Below are 19,294 nucleotides of genomic sequence, written 5' to 3' on the forward strand. Positions count from 1 at the left end.
TCTTTGTTGAGCGCCACAAGGCAAGGGTGGCTTGTGTCAAAATTAGTCTGTCATCAAAGCCTTGGGACCCAAATGCATAATGATTGCGCAAACTCCCCCTTGTGGTGGTCTGGAGCATTGAAGCCGTCCCACGGTGCAAGCTCGCAACTTTTAAAGGAGTGCGTCTTCAGTCCCCGCTGTTCCGTACGGTGTTGAAATCTTATCCTGATGCGGAATAGATTGCAATGTATTCATGGCTCTACCGTCGTAGTTCAGACCTGGAGATTGTGAAGAGATGTCTTGTGGGGAATGCATGGGTGTCCGAGCTGTGCTCGAGTTTAAAACAGACAGCTCGGTACATTCAGCTTGTCAACACTTCTTACACAAACAAGTAGCGATGAAGTAATCTCTTCCCATTTGAGCCATGAGAGATTAACATGCATATCATTAAAGAAGAAATGCCCATATTTGGATGGAAACCAAGCTTGTGAGAGGTATCAAGGAAAGTTGTAATTTCAGTTGAAAATAACCAACACTGCATCCAACCACAGCCCTGCTGGTTTTACTTTGGCAAACCAGCATCTGCTATAACATTGAGTCAGTTCATCCTACTGGACAATGCAAAGCTTTTGTTTCGTCACCCATTGTTTGTCCTAGACGGGAAATTGGTGTGCAACACTTATCTCCCTCCGGTGGATGGTTCAGAGTTCCATGCTTACAAAAGGGTTGATTGATACATGTCAGATGACAAGCCTACGACATGGTGTTAAGGTAGCTCCAACGGTTAGGATTGTTTTATATAGAACACTTTATTTGTCATGTTAGAACAATACATTACACCCAAAGAATGTATCCAGAAGAAACATATACATGACGCTCCTCAAAGAGGTCTTTGACATGTCGTTGACCTGTTGAGAGAGAGAGAGAGCGAACCTATTAGTTCAGTTATGGTCTGCCAGGGTCTGAAAAGCATAAAACAAGACCTACCTCTTTTCAGGTTGTCCTGATTCACACATTGTCCACTACAGGGGCCGCCAGTGGGACTACTGGCATCACAGATGACCACATCACAATGGACAAAGACCTAGGAATCAAAGATTTGATGTGTCAGATAAAAATAAAAAAAATTGATGATTGCCACTAACAAAATTAACCAATAAAGATTGTTGGGTGAACTTTGTTACCTGGCCACTCGGCTCAGCCACATCCTCGGCGAAGGAAAACATATGCCTCAAAGCGTTTGACGTGAGGGGGGAAGTGGACCCTGGCGTCAGCTACCACTGGGTGGAAGACAACACTGTATGGATCCTCTGGGTTCTCACAGCTGCCAGTGTAGAGAGGGACTAAGTTATGAACAAGAAAACGCTGCAAACCCCAACCGCCTTGTGTACGAAGTCTTATGGTGGTGTCATGACTGTCCTGTGAGGATCAGATCAATTTACAGCAGAAGTGGGTTCTTTCTCCCCCTCCAGTATGAACTAAGGGAATGTTTTTGCTAACAGGCTTTACCCAACAAAAAAAAACATATTTCATATATAATGTAAAGGCTAGAGACGTCCTACCTGTAGAGTAAGCACGTTTCTAGTAAAAATCAAAATAAAAACCAATATGACATTCATTTTCTATAGCTAATCTCTGAGTGCATAAAAGGAATGGTAACAGAAATTAACATTAGACCAGAAAACCGTGAGGCGCAAGCTAGACGTTTGGAACTTTCCTAACCTAGAAAATTAACTTAAAGACCATTCTGCTACCACATCCAAACCATCCTACTCATCACCCACTGAGGAATCAGCGACAGGGTTGATTAGCCTATCTTCCAGAACGTGTGAAAGGAAAATCCATCCTGTAGTTCTGTTCAAGACTAGTCATTGGAGCCACGGACAACCAACGACATTGTGACCTCATGTAGCCAATCAGAGAGAAGACCAACCACCTACCTTTCCACGGCGGCATCCCACAAATACATTCATGCTTTTACTCCAAGCTGGTGCCGGTTCGTGTGTTCAAAAATGTATCAATGATAAGCGTCCCTTACGGAACGGTGGGGGGTGTGAAGAGAAACCTTGTAACAAGCTGTCATTGTGTCACCTGTGTGTTTAGCCTGTGTTATTTAGTTAGCTAGTAATTCAATTAAACCAACTTGTATAGTACTGAATCATAAGGCTGGGGTTTTTGCAGCTGCAAGGAGGATACGATGTAAAGTTAATAAGTTGACTATCAATTTAATAGATTTCTACCGTCTAGAGTTTAAGTCGGGAGACGGTAACTTTAAAACCGCTTCCTCGGCACCCCAAAGCCTACATTTTTATTTTATTTTAAATTACAGAAATTGGGCTTTCCGTCAACAATATTTATTTTGGTCTACTGCAATGGCTTGTTAAATGACAGATGTCAAACATGTATATTCAATTCCATTGACATGAGGTGAGATGTCCCTCTAAATGGTTCTTAAAATTCTAAATGATTCAGAAAGGTCGCCTGTAGTCTGACCAGAATATTGATCGTGGTTTAACCAAAGTTGCCGAATAGACAGTCGGTATCATCAACAAGGCAATCATATTTTGCAACACAAGTACTTCATTTTAAACAAGAATTTCATGCAATGCGCCAGAGCAATTCTTCCGCTGTTGGAGAAGAATTTTTTTTGTTGTCACAAAATAAATTCTACACCCACGGCATCAGAGTCACATGGAGGACTTCTGTGAAGGGCGCAGCTCTACTATACAAAGTAACCTACGCATTGACAGTTTAGGCCTACTTTTTTAATTTGCATCTTTGGGAGGTGTATCCTTTACTGTTTAACTGCCAGATATTAGCAAAAAGGAATGTGAAATCTGAAGACGTTACATTAAGAGAAACACCCACACCAGTACAAATCACTTGAGCTGACAGAAGATGGTAAGGATTTTGCACAACGATATAGTTGCAGCTGAAGTGACAAATCTGAACTACCCATTTTGTGCACAGCCATGTGAATGTTGTGTCTTTTCCTATGATATACAAAACATTTCAGCCTGTTTTTTTTAAACTGCTATGACATTGCTGATTTAATAAACAGTTACGCCGTGTCCACATGACCAAATTTAGGTTGATACCAATTCATAAAAATGGTAAAATTGCATGATTTCATAGCAAACCCGATCCCCCAAATGAACGGTTTTGACCAATAAAGTTGCTTCACTACACTGCTTGGTGTAACATGCAGCCAGATACTGAAAAGGCACCTGCAAAATTGTGTCATTTGCAGCGTGCATAATCATGGGCAAAGTCATTATAGCCCATTACAAGGTAGGAAAAAGAAGTCATCTTTCTATAGTAACCCAATTTAAATTCTTGAGATAAAAATTAGGCCAGCATGTCCATCTGTGGCAAAGTGCTCACCCAAATAAAAATGGAAAAAAAAATTAAATTAACATTAGCTAGCTAAATAAGGTTAGCAAGATGCTGCTACACTTGACCGTGGTATTTGTTCATGTTTAGCAACTTAGCGCATTCCTCTAGGACAGGAAATTCCATTGAAAGCGGCATTAACTTCTGGGGATCCTGTCAACTGATCCTATTCAGTTTCAAACATCCATGCTGCACAGGCGTGTGAACCATCCTTTAGGTTTAGTGCAATAACTGTTTTAAACACAAGAGGTCACTTGTGCCTGAATTCAAGCCAAAACCAACAACTATTCAGTCAGTGTTAAGAGCAGTTGTATGAAACCAATCGGAAAGGCAAGCCAAGCTTGCCAGCCGCTCTTGATTTCCATTCGACTGACCATCAGCTTGGCACAATACTGAACTGTAGCAAACCAAAAGGATAACATTGAGTAAAAAGGTGTAGGTAATGCCAACATTAACCTTTTCACACACACGAGTTCCAAATATCTTCAACAGTCGCCCCAGTGGGAGTTGATTTTATGCGCGTGATGTCAGAATGCACTCACCATTCCAACATGTGGACATTTAACCCGCGCTGACCTCAGACCAAGGCACACTACCTGCTAATTTTCTAGAGGCCGTTTCAACTTCTAATTTTGCCTCATTCATTCACAAAAGTAGCCCATTTCACTGTTGCAGACCATTTATATTTGAGAATTTAATGAGCCGGACAAACTTTCCTTCAAAAGAAAGCCCAAGCACTTCCCCAGATCAAGTATACAGTCCTTGAACATTTATTGCCTTCCTTACAAATAACTGGACATGCGTGTATTCCTATCAAAGTGCCTTATTTTCTGTGTCACGTGTTGTCGTTTCTACTGCATCGTACCGTAAGTATAATGTACTTAGCGTTTTATTCATGCTTCTGATTCTTGCCTAGATTGTAATGGACGCGTGTGTGAAACACTTGAAGGTGGTACTGAATATGAGCTAACACCATACAATGCAGTCGGGTTATCACGTAAGCGTCTGTCAGACTTATGTTGATCTCAACCGGAGTACCCTTATTGTCTTGAATGCACTGAAGTCGTCAGTTGATTTGAACACGGCATCAGAGTGTAAACTATGGTACCTCAGGGTTGCCAGATCAGACCACTTTCCAGGGGTATATTGCTTAGAAAAACTGTCTGCCTCACCATTTATTGTTGATAAATTCCCAGATCTTAGTAATATTTCCTGCATCATCCTCTTCACAATACCTTCCCAAGGACTTAGCCCCCAATAATGGATTGTGCTATATCTTGCAACTCCGTTTCGCTTTCGTGCTAGGTGACAACAATTGGCGTTTTGTATAGTTACCTGTAAACTACTTGTCATGTGTACGCCGTAACAAGTACAAACATTATCACATGCTGAAGTGGCCAAACTAAGTTAAGATCTCAGGCAACGGGCGCAGTGAACAGCATTCTAGGAGTTCTTGCTTGACAAACATGGCTGCCATACTTTCTATACTAGATTTACATGGCTCCCTTGTACCGCATCATACTGTAAAATAAGTCAACCTGTTATTTAGACTAGATGATAACGTTAACATTGATATATTTTACAAGCAAAGCTGGAATAAAGTTGTGAAGAACTTTATTTCTCAACACCACAAAACATTGTTTAGATGATTTCAGACAACGCAGTTTAGAGTCGTTTGATGCAGCATACGTTCCAATGATACGCTGCAGGGACCACTCAGTGATAACAAGCATGTGATCATATGCGCCAGAATCTCCCATAAGTGTGAAATTGGGTGGAGATCTGAGACAGACCGCACATGGCTCACATCGTTTTTAAGCATTGTGACCACTCGACCTATGGATGGTGGCATAGCCACGGTAGCCAAAGTAAATGGCCTGCCAAGCATGATAGGTTGCTAATTACTCAGGAACCACACCTGTGGAATAACACTTGTTTAGGCCCAAAAACAACATGTTACCCATTAATGATGAGATTCCACCGGGGTCGGGAGTCGCGGTCCTCGTTGAGGGTGGCCCAGCAGTGGTCAAGCACCAGCGCTACCTTGGGATCAGAGGACGTGGTCAGCTCCACCTCAAAGTGCAGAGGCTGTCTAAGGTACCTCACCACTGGATAGTCCTCCTCCTGGTGGAACGTGTTATACGAGGCATCTGGAACACAGAACAAGACAACCGGAGGTCGTGTTCAGTGGGCACCATCTGAACTTGTCCATTAAGAAATGCTAGTTTATCATATCCTGTTGTGCCCCAATGAACACAAGCCATTTATAGCCAACACTATCCACCCCCCACTAGAGGCTTCTGACAAATTCCCAAATCAGCTCCTCACATAGCCACACCTGTAGATCTCAGAACGCAAGAGTAATATATCACAAGGCTTACATTTTTGGGAATGGTTTTGTAAAGGAGACGTTCCAAGATTCTTTTAGAGGCTAGGGGTCAAGTTGAAATTCTGAATTTGTGCACGCTTACCCTGAGCGAGTCTCATTCTGACCATTAGTCGACCCGTCCCAGTCTCGGCAAAAGGCTCGTTGTCACGCGGCCTGGTCAGGAAGGCCAATGTGCGAGTGATGTTGGCCACATAGTAGCAGGAAACCTTTAACCTAAAAAGAGGGATGTAAGCAACTTCAATAGGGTAAACGTCAAGCAGTGGAGTGGACACTGGTAGTAGAGGCACATTTTCCCTGTATACAAAGTATTGAGCAATGGATGAAGAAAAATAAACCTTATGAAAGCTAATAGCTACAATTGTGATGCGTAATGCACTTACTGATATTCCTCTGAAGACGTCGTGGCATTCAGCTTCACCTCAAGTTCATCTGGCAAGGAGATTTCGTTCTCATACAGCATGACATTGTTGATAAACTATGTAGTAGAGGGGAATTGCTTATTACAGCCTACAGAAGCAAACAGTCCATAAATACACAGTACCCATCACCTCAGGGTAATAGTCATTTTACCTTCCTGGTGGTGCCACAGGAGTTCACAGTGAAGTGGAAGTAGGCGAAGCGATCGTCACTGTAGGTGGGACCACAGGCGGGGTCGCTCAGGGTCAGCTGACCGGGGTTCAGACCGGGAGCAGACTCCACCTTCACTGCCAGCGCAGTCATCGTTCCGTTAGAGAAACACTCTTGGAGGTGGGGGAGCAAAAGACAGGTAGCCATCAGACCTGGGTTCTGTATTTGTTACACTTATTGAGCTTGAACCAATGGAATAGCACCAAAAATGCAAACCATGCCCATCTGGCACTACCATTTAGACTCACGGTATTTGCAAGGAACCCAGGTTTGGTAACCATGTTAAACGACAACTTATCGTAAGTAATTGTTTGAGAACCAACCAGTCAGCGTTTTGAGGAAGCTGCAAGCCAGGGAAAAGTATTTGATGGTCATGTTGTAAGGATTCAACAGAGCCACATCCAGTCTGCTCCTGACAGAGGATGAGTGAACCGACTGGGAACCAATGGGAGAGTTCATTAGTCCAATATTGTATGCATGTATACAGGGTAAGGAAAGCAAGGCTAGCTGCAGCAATTTAGGTTAACATGTTTTGGGAGAGCGTCGTACCTCAAACACTGCGTCCGGCGAAGAGAAGGGCAACGTGATGGTGAAGTCTGTCGCCCTCTGTTAAATACTGTTGAGCAAACTCATGGTTAAGCAGCCGCTTGCCAACCAAGACCACAAAAAAGGGCTCTTGGTTCCTGTAGTCCACAGTGATGTGGAAGTTCTCCTGATCACAGTTGCCAGTGACTGAGGGTGGCACTGCAAGGACAAACAGGGTTGTGTTCATTATTTAAGCACAAAAAACAGGAAGGTACTACTTGAACTGGTCCAAGAAGAAACCCTTGTTTAGATTGCAAAATGTTTTGCTACGGTGGGACTGAAAACACAATCCTGGCAAATCAGGAACAGGGAAACTGGGTCCAAATACTCTAAAGCTTAACATTTTCTTTGTAGAAAGACCGCATAGGAAAACCCTACAGTATGGCTAGTTGGTCTTTCACTGCCAATTTCCCTCTGCAACAGTTAGCACCATGGTGGGAAAGGTGATGTTCAGCAGCTCCACATCAAGGTTGAAGGTCCCCAACTCAAGCACAAACACTGCCTGCTCAGGAACTGTGTCTAAGGGCGTGTCTGTTCATTGGCAAACAAAGGAAACCATTTTGAAATGCGGTACAATGGAAGTTGAAAATTGACATTTGTTATTGGGTAAGTCCAGGTATTGCCTCCCCGTTTCAGTACATTCTCTGTTTTGTGCCTAATGAACAACCCAGGCATCCTAAATTACCATAGGCACTATTTAACTAAACCAGACTCACAGTTGCGAACTTGTGGAGGCCTGGCCATCGGAGGTGTTGTGATAGGGAAGAGGACTTTATAGCTGGTGTTCTCGTGTGCGACCTCCTCGATCCACAGCAACTCAAGCATGGGCTCAATGGTTTAAGTGACAAAGTACTGGTCATCCTGAATATGGCTCTGTAAGGGAGACGAGTGATGCAGTCAGGCTGTAATACACAATTTGAGTGCAAAAACAGGTAAATGTTCCTTATAAGCCAGAATGTTAAATACAATTATTCTACCACTTGTCTTTTTGCCACTCGTAATTTAAGACACAATATCCAAAGGAAAGTATTGGTTACCAGACTTTAGAAAGCTGGTAGGTGTATGGTTGTCAACTTGCATTTCTGGAGGTGTGCATTTTCAAAGCAACTGACAAGCAAAGTAAACAGCAGCTGAGTCTTGCTTGCATTCAGTTGACAGTGGCAAAGCTACCGCCTCCCTAAAAAGTCGGGTAAACAATACTTTAGTGTGGATATTTGGTCAGAAATTTCAAGCGGCTAAAGGACAAACTGAAAGGCAAGAGGTAGAGTATGTTTAAGTGTAATTTTATGCAAAATTCTCACAATTTTGCAAACCATTGTATATTAGCCTGGTTAAGCAAACAATTGCTCAATAAGAAACGTTTCTAACGTCTAACAACGTTTCTAGGAGTTTACCCATGAGATGGCAAAGGGATACTGCAAAGCACTGACAACTGCTATAGTATAAAGGGCTCTACAAATAAGACTTCGAAAATTAAACAGGAACATTTTACTCATCCAATGCTGACCTTGAAGTAGCCGCCAACCGCCCCCACCGGAATTTCAACAATAATATGAGCCTCTGTGACTAAAACCGAGTAGTTTCTGGCAGCAATTTCCTCAGTGTCCAGCCTCTTAGCGTCAATTCCCATGTACACCTCCAACATGGTGAAGGCATCAGAGGAGAAAAGTGGGTCTATGTGCTTGGGCATGTACCAGGTGATCACTTCTGGAGTAAAGGCCACTGCCTCTGCAGTGACACAAGAAGACAAGTGCACATCAAAACAGAACATTTTGCAACTGAAAACTGTGCCATTATTTGGAAAAAGTTCACCAAAACATTTTCCCAACTTAACACTACATGAATGTCTTGTCTGGAGCCAACTAAGAACTGGGCTTATAGGATCTTAAATTATTTCACACTCAACCTGGTGTTGGACAAACAGCCATGGCATCTACTCGAGTAACCAGCCACTTCTGCTCTAAGAAGGTTGAGGTTGAGAGCACCCGCATCGGAACCCCAGCTACCTGTTCAGGGGGCAACCACACCAGGGCCGTGTTCAGTAGGACACACCGTATTAACAATATGTTGCAGAGTTCAGGTAGGGCCACCGTTTCCAAATGTTTGCTCTACTGAACAAGACCCAGTTCATGGAGGTCAGCTTACATTCTGGAGGTATGTCTCCTCTGCATTATGAGGGCTTCTTAACACCAGCCGTGTGAGAGTGTTGGCTATTGCATAGCCCTTTCTTTGGACCTCATCCACATTCATGACATTCTTGCTAGGACTAAAGATGACTGCTGTCATTTTGTATCCTGAAGCAACAGCCTGTCTCAGGAAATGGAAACATGAATTAAACAAAATTGTCAAACGCACATTGTTTAGCGCCATCCTGTCATTTTGTAGTGAAATTACAGAAACTGAAATATATAAACCTCAGCTCCCCTCCGGAAGTTGCCGCTCCTTGCTTTCGGGCCCCCAGTGGGCTGTTTGGGGATGGTTTGGATGTCTGGAAGAGTCCTTCTGACAGACACCTAGAGAAGGAAGGCCATTATTCCCTATGTATTTTCTCCCTCCCATACAATAGGAAATCAAGGGCCAGTTCTCAATCTGTCCACTCGCCTCCTTAAATGCATTGAGAATAGGCCAAAATTCCTCACCTCTAAAGTTCTCCTATGTGCATTTTGAAGACACGAGTGGAATTGAGAGAGTCAAGACCTCTACGTTGTTTCGCAGAAGAAATGAAACACTGGACAGTTGTAGCTCTAGACAGATCATTTATACAGGCAGTACGACAAGCGGGACTGTAAACATGTCCATTGGGGCATGCTCTGCTCACTTGCCTCCATGTAGTTGCGGTCGCACAGAATCTCTCGGGAGGTCCAGGGGGTGTAGCTACAGGTTTTGCCCACTCTATAAACAGGGTCTTCAGTCATGTGGTTTCCTGGCAGCCTGAACTGCATGACCAAGCTGAACATCTTATCATCCTAAAATGAAGGGGGAAGGGAAAAAAGCCTTCATTATATAGCAAAAATATATATAATCTGGTGACATTCATGCAAGTTATAGACTGTGGCAAAATTGGCTATATGAATGCAGCTGCCACTGTATTGAAGCCACACTACAGGAGTAGAGCTCAATAGTTCACATCACGGCAGTCTGTATCAGAAAGTTGGCTGGCCCTCTGAAAGCCCTCCATAAACTTCTGCTGTACCTTACGTCATCATTAACTTAGAGGTAAGAGATACCAGACCAAAGGGTGGCTAACAATGGAGATCCTTTTGATATCCACAGAGTTAAGTAAAACTGCTTCAATGTTTCTGGAACCGGACTTCGGCAACTCAAGCTTATTGAGGACCTTTTTACTGAAGAATGGGTTAAGTTATTTCATTTTTCCATCTAGTGATGCAAATATTGACTTGTATCTTTGTGTAGACAGGGCTCATCTGTAAAAGAGCCTGGTCTCAGCATGACTCCATGTTAAAGGTAAATAAAATTGCTACAGAATGAGTTGCAAATGCAGTGACACTGAAAGGCAAACTTTCCATTTGAAGTACAAACACTAGTTCTTAAGGTTACCATGTTTTGGGAAAAGCAGTTTTGAAGAGAAGCAAAAAACATGGCATTCCCCATGGGGTCAAATTTAAAGCTGAATCCACACTGAGTAGCAAGTCCAGGCGTCAGGTTTATGATTTGTGTGTCATCTGGAAGGGATGGAGATGGTGTGAACACAATAGTTGACAAGCAATATCAAGCCATGAATTATGAAAGGAGAGAAAGAGAATCATAAGAGGCAAACTCACTGAAGACAGCGTCAACCTCTTCAAAAAGAGGAGCGACACTCAAAGGAATAACGTTACCAAGGCATTCAGCGTTGAGGTCATCTGGAATAGGAAAGGTTAGTTAAAAAAATATATATATATATATATATATATATATATATATATATATATATATATATATATATATATATATATATATATATATATATATATAGTCAAACGCTTAGTGCTTAAATTTGCAAGGTACAAAATGCATACTTATAGAAGGTGTCTGTTGTGCTTGTATGCCCACAGCTGTCATCAATAGGCAAAACAACCTGTAAGGCATTTGACAAATTATTATGATTAAAAGGAGGAAGAACACAACTCAAATGTTTGCGTCGCATAAGACTCTCCTAGGCCTGCTACTACTTACCCTGAGCTAAGGAAAATAATCATTGTAGAACAGATTTGTTCTGATGAAATACACAGCTACAGAACCTGATATTTGACCCAAAGTGTGCAGCCTACAGCCCAGGGGTATGCAACTTTTACCCTATGACAAAGGCTTCCCACACTCAGTCACCTGAAGCCGAAAGGGCTGCACATTCTCTTTTTATTCCCCGAGCCCTACAAAGCTGATTCAAATAATCATCCAGCTTTGTTAATCTGTGTAGTGTTAGGACAAAAACCTAAATGTAAGGCTACTGTTCAATTTTAGAAGGGTGCTCCGCCCTCACCGCTCGGCTCAGGTTAATAGAACTACCTCATTAGCAGCACAACAGCCTTTCACAGGTGAAAAGCATAATTACCCAACCGTCTACAATTGTAGCCCAGACAGAGAGAAAGATACTGGCCTCTAATGGCCAAAATGCTGCATTTGCATGCACTTTCACAATTTGAATGTAGTCAACTGGGTGGGACTACCAACTTCATTTGGCTGAGCCCTACTGGTGACCCTGTTGAAGTCATGTCCAATCGGGTCATCAGAAGGGCTCAGACAATTGTGAAGAAGAAATGTTACTACTTTAATGTGAAGATAGCCTCAATGGCGCTGCCCATGCTGTCACAGACACTATATTGGCACAGATACATAGATTAGTCTTTTATCTTCTTATGGCTTCTTATTATCTTCTTGTCCAGAGGTGCCCAGAGTAAACTGCCTGCTACTCAGTCCCAGAAGCTAAGATATGCATATTATTAGTATATTTGGATAGAAAACCCTCTGAAGTTTCTAAAACCGTTTGAAGGATGTCTGTGAGTATAACAGAACACATATGGCAGGCAAAAACCTGAGAAAAAATCCAACCAGGAAGTGGGAAATCTGAGGTTGGTCGTTTTTCAACTCATTCCCTCAAATCAAATCAAATCAAATTTTATTTGTCACATACACATGGTTAGCAAATGTTAATGCGAGTGTAGCGAAATGCTTGTGCTTCTAGTTCCGACAATGCAGTAATAACTAACAAGTAATCTAGCTAACAATTCCATAACTACTACCTTATAGACACAAGTGTAAGGGGATAAGAATATGTACATAAAGATATATGAGTGAGTGATGGTACAGAGCGGCATAGGCAAGATACAGTAGATGGTATTGAGTGCAGTATATACATATGAGATGAGTATGTAAACAAAGTGGCATAGTTAAAGTGGCTAGTGATACATGTATTACATAAAGATGCAGTAGATGATATAGAGTACAGTATATACATATACATATGAGATGAATAATGTAGGGTATGTAAACATTATATTAGGTAGCATTGTTTAAAGTGGCTAGTGATATATTTTACATCATTTCCCATCAATTCCCATTATTAAAGTGGCTGGAGTTGAGTCAGTGTGTTGGCAGCAGCCACTCAATGTTAGTGGTGGCTGTTTAACAGTCTGATGGCCTTGAGATAGAAGCTGTTTTTCAGTCTCTCGGTCCCAGCTTTGATGCACCTGTAATGACCTCGCCTTCTGGATGATAGCGGGGTGAACAGGCAGTGGCTCGGGTGGTTGTTGTCCTTGATGATCTTTATGGCCTTCCTGTGACATCGGGTGGTGTAGGTGTCCTGGGGGCAGGCAGTTTGCCCCCCGTGATGTGTTGTGCAGACCTCACTACCCTCTGGAGAGCCTTACGGTTGTGGGCGGAGCAGTTGCCGTACCAGGCGGTGATACAGCCCGACAGGATGTTCTCGATTGTGCATCTGTAGAAGTTTGTGAGTGCTTTTGGTGACAAGCCCGAATTTCTTCAGCCTCCTGAGGTTGAAGAGGCGCTGCTGCGCCTTCTTCACGGTGCTGTCTGTGTGGGTGGACCAATTCAGTTTGTCTGTGATGTGTACGCCGAGGAACTTAAAACTTACTACCCTCTCCACTACTGTTCCATCAATGTGGATAGGGGGGTGTTCCCACTGCTGTTTCCTGAAGTCCACAATCATCTCCTTAGTTTTGTTGACGTTGAGTGTGAGGTTATTTTCCTGACACCACACTCCGAGGGCCCTCACCTCCTCCCTGTAGGCCGTCTCGTCGTTGTTGGTAATCAAGTCGTTGTTGGTAATCAAGCCTACCACTGTTGTGTCGTCCGCAAACTTGATGATTGAGTTGAAGACACAGTGGGATATTGGTCATGTTGCGCTTCCTAGATGTCAAAAGGCTTCCACTAGATGTCAACAGTCTTTAGAACCTTGTTTGATGCTTCTACTGTGAGGTGAGGGCGAATGAGAGGGGAATGAGTCAGAGGTCTGGCAGAATGCCTTGAGCTCGTGACGCTCGTTCACATGAGGGCGAGCTCTGTTCCATCGCAATTATACAGACAAAGGAATTCTCCGGTTGGAGCATTATTGAAGATTTATTTTAACAACATCCTAGAGATTGATTCTATACATCGTTTGACATGTTTCTACGGACTGTAACGGGACTTTTTGACATTTCGTCTGCTCCTAGTAAACACGCTTCGTGAGATTTGTTTACAAAACTCGCTAACAAAAGTAGCTATTTGGACATAAATGATGGACATTATCAAACAAAACAAACATTTGTTGTGGAACTCGGATTCCTGGGAGTGCATTCTGATGAAGATCATCAAAGGTAAGTGAATATTTATAATGTCATTTCTGACTTCTGTTGACTGCACAATATGGCGGATATCTTTTTGGCTTGTTTGGGCTCTGAGCGCCGTTTTCAGATTATTGCATAGTTTGCTTTTTCCGTAAAGGTTTTTTGAAATCTGACACAGCGGTTGCATTAAGCAGAAGTATATCTATAATTCTGTGCATAACAATTTTATTTTCATCAACATTTATTATGAGTATTTCTGTAAATTGATGTGGCTCTCTGCAAAATCACCGGATGTTTTTGGAACAACTGAACATAACGCTCCAACATATACTGAGATTTCTTTTATATAAATATGAACTTTATCGAACAAAACATACATGTATTGTGTAACATGAAGTCCCATGAGTGTCATCTGATGAAGATCATCAAAGGTTAGTGATTAATTTGATCTCTATTTCTGATTTTTGTGACTCCTCTCTTTGGCTGGAAAAATGACTGTGTTTTTCTGTGACTTGGCTCTGACCTAACATAATCGTTTGTGGTGCTTTCACAGTAAAGCCTATTTAAAATCGGGCACCGTGGTGGGATTAACAAGAAGTGTATCTTTACACTTGGTGTGAAATACTTGTATGTCTGAGGGAATTTTAATTATGAGATTTCTGTTCTTTTGAATTTGGCGCCCTGCACTTTCACTGGCTGTTGTCATATCGATCAGCCCTAAGAAGATTTATCTATCTCTATGAGGCAAGACAATTGTCATTCAGGATTAAAAGGTGACTGCACTTCCTGATTTGGCCTTAGCTGTGTTCGAATACTCGCACTAACTGTACTGTTTGTGACATGAATTGAGTATTTAGTATGCTTATTGGTCATAGTATACCTGTATAAATATATCATAGAATACCTGTATACCTCTGGCCCTTCTTTGGACACTGTGTTAACTAACCTCCAGATGAGCTTCAATGCCATACAACTCTCCTTCTGTGGCCTCCAACTGCTCTTAAATGCAAGTAAAACTAAATGCATGCTCTTCAACCGATCGCTGCCCGCACCTGTCCGCCCGTCCAGCATCACTACTCTGGACGGTTCTGACTTAGAATATGTGGACTCCAAATACCTAGGTTTCTGGTTAGACTGTAAACTCTCCTTCCAGACTCACATTAAGCATCTCCAATCCAAAAGCCCCATTTACTACCCACCACTGCAACCTATACGCTCTTGTTGGCTGGCCCTCGCTTCATACTCGTCGCCAAACCCACTGGCTCCAGGTCATCTACAAGTCTCTGCTAGGTAAAGCCCCGCATTATCTCAGATCACTGGTCACCATAGCAGCACCCACTCATAGCACGCGCTCCAGCAGGTATATCTCACTGGTCACCCCCAAAGCCAATTTTTCCTTTGGCCGCCTTTACTTCCAGTTCTCTGCTGCCAATGACTGGAACGATCTGCAAAAATCACTGAAGCTGGAGACTCAGATCTCCCTCACTAAGCTTTAAGCACCAGCTGTCAGAGCAGCTCACAGATCACTGCACCTGTACATAGCCCACCTTTAAATAGCCCATCCAACTACCTCATCCCCTTGCTGTATTTATTTATTTATCTTGCTCCTTTGCACCCCAGTATCTCTACTTGCACATTCATCTTCTGCACATCTACCATTCCAGTGTTTAATTGCTATGTTGTAATTACTTCGCCACCATGGCCTATTTATTGCCTTACCTCCCTTATCCTTTCCTTATTTGCACACACTGTATATAGACTTTTTCTACTGTATTATTGACTGTATGTTTGTTTATTCCATCTGTAACTCTGTTGTTGTATGTGTCGAACTGCTTTGCTTTATCTTGGCCAGGTTGCAGTTGTAAATGAGAGCTTGTTCTCAACTAGCCTAACTGGTTAAATGAAGGTGAAATAAAATATAAATAAAAAAATACTATGGATATATTTAGTATGCCAAATGTTCCAGGATATCGTACAAAATATGAGGAATACACGAAGAGGACACTATTTCGGTACTTTAGGACCAATAATGCAATTCTTCAGGAAATGGGCGTGGCTTCACATCGTTTCCAGATTTGTTGAAAATGGCGGAAAATATGCAGTCGAAGTACAACGAGAGCGGATACAAATTCATTGCTTTAACTAATTATGACAAATATTAAAATGTTGAGCAATGTAATAAAGTAATTACTTTTTAAATAAGTTAACTTACACGTTATATTGGCTGACAATTTGTTAGCTACACTGGTCTTACGAACCACATAGCGTATCAGTACAGCAGTATGTACCGGTATGTTGTTAGCTAGATACCTAACGTTAGTTGGCTACTTATAGCTCAAACTTGACAGTATAATAACTATAGGCTATCTAACTAACTACCCAATGTTTGACGTGATTATTCCCGTCATTCTGAGCTTAGCTAAATAGTATAGTCATTTTGCGTTCTCAATGGACATTCGGGTGCTTTCGTCAGTTCGCTCTGGCTGTCTACTCTGCTCTGAATTTACAAACAGACAATCTGACAACGCTCTGAATTCATGAGTGCATTCTGGAAGTCCTGAAAGAAATTAAGAACACACCTGAAGTCGTATGATGTCTAACCAGTAATTTGTTATGCTAGATAGCTAGCAAAAGGTTGCATAGCAACAGCATCAACTTCCGGTAGACAGGTGAAAAGCTAGTCCGCGCAATCCAACACAAGGGTTCTCTTGTGTCATGCGTGGAGCAACTCCCTTTTATTTATCACCCTAATAATGTTGTGTCTTTTTATTGGACTAAATGCAGTTTGTTAGTGCTTCCCTGCCCTGCCCTGATCAAATCAAATAATTAAAGTTCTTCCCCCTATTCCCCATTGACCGTTTGTCTCTGCTTCTGCAGGTTTTCACTCTCAAAAGAACACCTTAATAGAAATATAACACGATTAGATGTTCTATGTCCACGACAACATTTAAAACCCCTAGCAGGAAACCACTTTTGAGGTCTGGGAAAAACGGAAGACATCGATTTTGGGGTGTAGTTACCCTTTTTTAGGCAAGTGTGCGCCAGGAAGAGACCTTTGTTTGGTTAAGCGGTGTTGCTGTAGCGCTCATGTGATTGCAGAGTTTGCAAAACAAATGGCCACTGGATTGATGCAAATAATCATGATATAATTCTGCCAGGCTGGCATAGGCTACTTTGCAGTTAACATTTGATTGAGAAGGTTTTTGTGGGAAGCCTTTCCTTCTCTACCACAAGAAGGTTATCATTAGCCTCATCGCTAACGGCTACACAAAGTGTAGACAAGCGCGCTTCGCACGCATGCGCACGGAAACTGGGCAGTCCTGTGCAGTTTCTGAAAGTTGCATGGAAATACAAATCACTGATGCATTTTGTTCATGTCTTATGTTTCACTTGGGCAAATGAATAGATTTAACAAGTTGAAGGGATTGAGTTGATTTCCTCCTTAGTTCAAAGCATTTTTGAATATTGTTGAATTTCGGTTTAATGTCTGTGTTTTGTGATTCCGTGTGGGCGCGCTGTATTTTATAGCTCTCACACACACACAGCAAGGATGGAAGCCGGAAGTGGTTAAATTAACCCAAAAGTAATTTTGATGGACATAACCTGCAAATGTGAAAATGACTGCATTCAACCCTGTGTAGATCAGTCAATTCTAAACATAAAGACTTAACTCATGATTCCGTAAGAGCCTACCCCAATGAGGATATGTGTTCATGTTTAGCTTCCTGTGCCAACCGGAAGTGCCTTAAAATGGTGTCATAGGTGCTGTTTCGAAGGGTTAAAAAGGTCAGATCTTTTTCAAACTTCATATGTGTGATTAAACAACCCTCATGAACTGTAAATCAGTCATTTTTCCCAACAGATGTCAAAGAAACAAGGGCCACGGTTGATTCGTCTGTGAAGATGACTTTATTGAATGGCTTGCCAGCCATAATCCATGCCTGGGCCTGCAGGACGCAAAGTTCTTTGTTTGTCAGACGAATCACTGGGTCGAAACTACAGAAGAAGTGAACACACATGGTTAATGTTCTGATAATTTACTTTGGGAATAAATATCACTGATTTACAGAAATATTGGATCAAAGTTGTCTAACTAAGGCAAACAATTTAGAATCATCCAATCCTGTAGCCTACTCCCGACCATCACGTTGTACAGCGCCATATTTTCCATTCCATCCTAACGGAAACTGAATAGAAAGACCATAATATTAAACAAATTATTAAATGGACATTTCTTAAAATCAATCCCAAATACTATGTTGTTACAAAAAATTTTAAAAAAAAATTCTCTGGTAATGCCAATACGGAATTCTATCAAATTCTTTTCAATTGTGCCCTCTGGTGGTCAAACTAGCGGTAACAGAAAACATGGCTGAGAATTAAATGACGTGCCACAGAATTCTGCGGTAGCACGAAAGGTGTGCCACAACTTTTAAAGGAGTTGCAACTGAATGTAAGAATGCTGTTTATTGACTCTAGCTCAACATTCAACACCGTAGTACCCTCCAAGCTCATCATTAAGCTCGAGGCTCTGAACCCAGCACGGTGCTTACATGGGCGGCGTAGTTGCCGCACCAGGCGGGCCACCCCCGGGTGGGGGTTGATAGCATCATGTCGGGCTGTATCACTGCCTGGTACGGCAACTACGCCTCCCTCAACAACTCTCCAGGTGGTGCGGTCTGCCCAACGCATTACCGAGGGCAAACTACCTCCCTCCAGGACACCTACAGCACCCAATGTCACAGGAAGGCAGGAAAAAGATCAAGGACAACCACCCGAGCCACTGCCTGTTCACCCCGCTATCATCCAAAAGGCAAGGTCAGTACAGGGGCATCAAAGCTGGAACAGAGAGACTGAAAACAGCTTCTCTCACTCAAGGCCATCAGACTGTTGAACAGCCATCACGAGCATGGAGGCTGCTGCCTACAGGCATATAATAGGAATCATTGGCCACCAGAATTGAAAACCAGTCACTTTTTTTTCATTACTCATCTCATATGTACAGTTTTCACTAAAAGTTGAGAATGACACAAATATTAATTTTCACCAAGTCTCATGCCTCAGTTTGTATGATGGCAATTTGCATATACTCCCAGAATGTTATGAAGAGTGATCAGTTGAATTGCAAAGTCCAGCAAGCACCAGGACCGTCTCCTAAAGTTGATTCAGCTGCGAGATCGGGGAACCACCAGTACAAAGCTTGCTCAGGAATGGCAGCAGGCAGGTGGGAGTGCATCTGCACACACAGTGCAGCAAAGACTTTGATGGCCTGGTGTCAGAAGGGCAGCAAAGAAGCCACTTTTCTCCAGGACAATCAGGGACAGACTGATATTCTGCAAAAGGTACAGGGATTAGACTGCTGAAAAGTCATTATCTCTGATGAATCCCCTTTCCGATTGTTTGGGGCATCCGGAATAGAGCTTGTGCGGAGAAGACAAGGTGAGCACTACCATCAGTCCTGTGTCATGCCAACAGTAAAGCATCCTGAGACAATTCATGTGTGGGGTTGCTTCTCAGCCATGGTAGTGGGCTCACT

At 42.5% G+C, this 19,294-nt stretch overlaps 1 protein-coding gene across 1 annotated transcript; it reads right to left on the minus strand.

Annotated features, from left to right (window-relative positions):
* Positions 1-763: 763 nt before the first annotated feature.
* LOC116355467 (uncharacterized) lies at positions 764-11,319 on the minus strand. Its single transcript, XM_031799400.1, has 20 exons — positions 11,150-11,319; positions 10,993-11,051; positions 10,756-10,836; positions 10,532-10,656; positions 9,796-9,939; positions 9,388-9,486; positions 9,119-9,280; positions 8,880-8,979; positions 8,481-8,701; positions 7,690-7,846; positions 7,352-7,504; positions 6,938-7,132; positions 6,712-6,823; positions 6,332-6,501; positions 6,142-6,236; positions 5,844-5,974; positions 5,333-5,522; positions 1,164-1,303; positions 967-1,063; positions 764-887 (listed from the first exon to the last, which is right to left on the minus strand). The coding sequence occupies exons 1-10, from the start codon at positions 11,170-11,172 to the stop codon at positions 7,811-7,813; spliced, it is 1,050 nt and encodes a 349-aa protein (XP_031655260.1). The 5' UTR covers positions 11,173-11,319; the 3' UTR covers positions 764-887; positions 967-1,063; positions 1,164-1,303; positions 5,333-5,522; positions 5,844-5,974; positions 6,142-6,236; positions 6,332-6,501; positions 6,712-6,823; positions 6,938-7,132; positions 7,352-7,504; positions 7,690-7,810.
* Between the last annotated feature and the right edge of the window lie 7,975 nt (positions 11,320-19,294).

This window comes from Oncorhynchus kisutch, linkage group LG20 (genome assembly GCF_002021735.2).
Source record: "Oncorhynchus kisutch isolate 150728-3 linkage group LG20, Okis_V2, whole genome shotgun sequence".
Classification (NCBI taxonomy): Eukaryota; Metazoa; Chordata; class Actinopteri; order Salmoniformes; family Salmonidae; genus Oncorhynchus; species Oncorhynchus kisutch.

What these genes read in the sequence shown, in the direction of transcription:
- LOC116355467 (XM_031799400.1), bottom strand. Translation starts at nt 11,172, where the DNA reads ATGATTATTTTCCTTAGCTCAGG. An exon ending in ACAACAGACACCTTCTATAA is followed by an intron (nt 10,837 to 10,992) that starts GTATGCATTTTG and finishes TTCCTATTCCAG; the next exon opens with ATGACCTCAACGCTGAATGC. An exon ending in ACTTCCGGAGGGGAGCTGAG is followed by an intron (nt 9,281 to 9,387) that starts GTTTATATATTT and finishes TTCCTGAGACAG; the next exon opens with GCTGTTGCTTCAGGATACAA.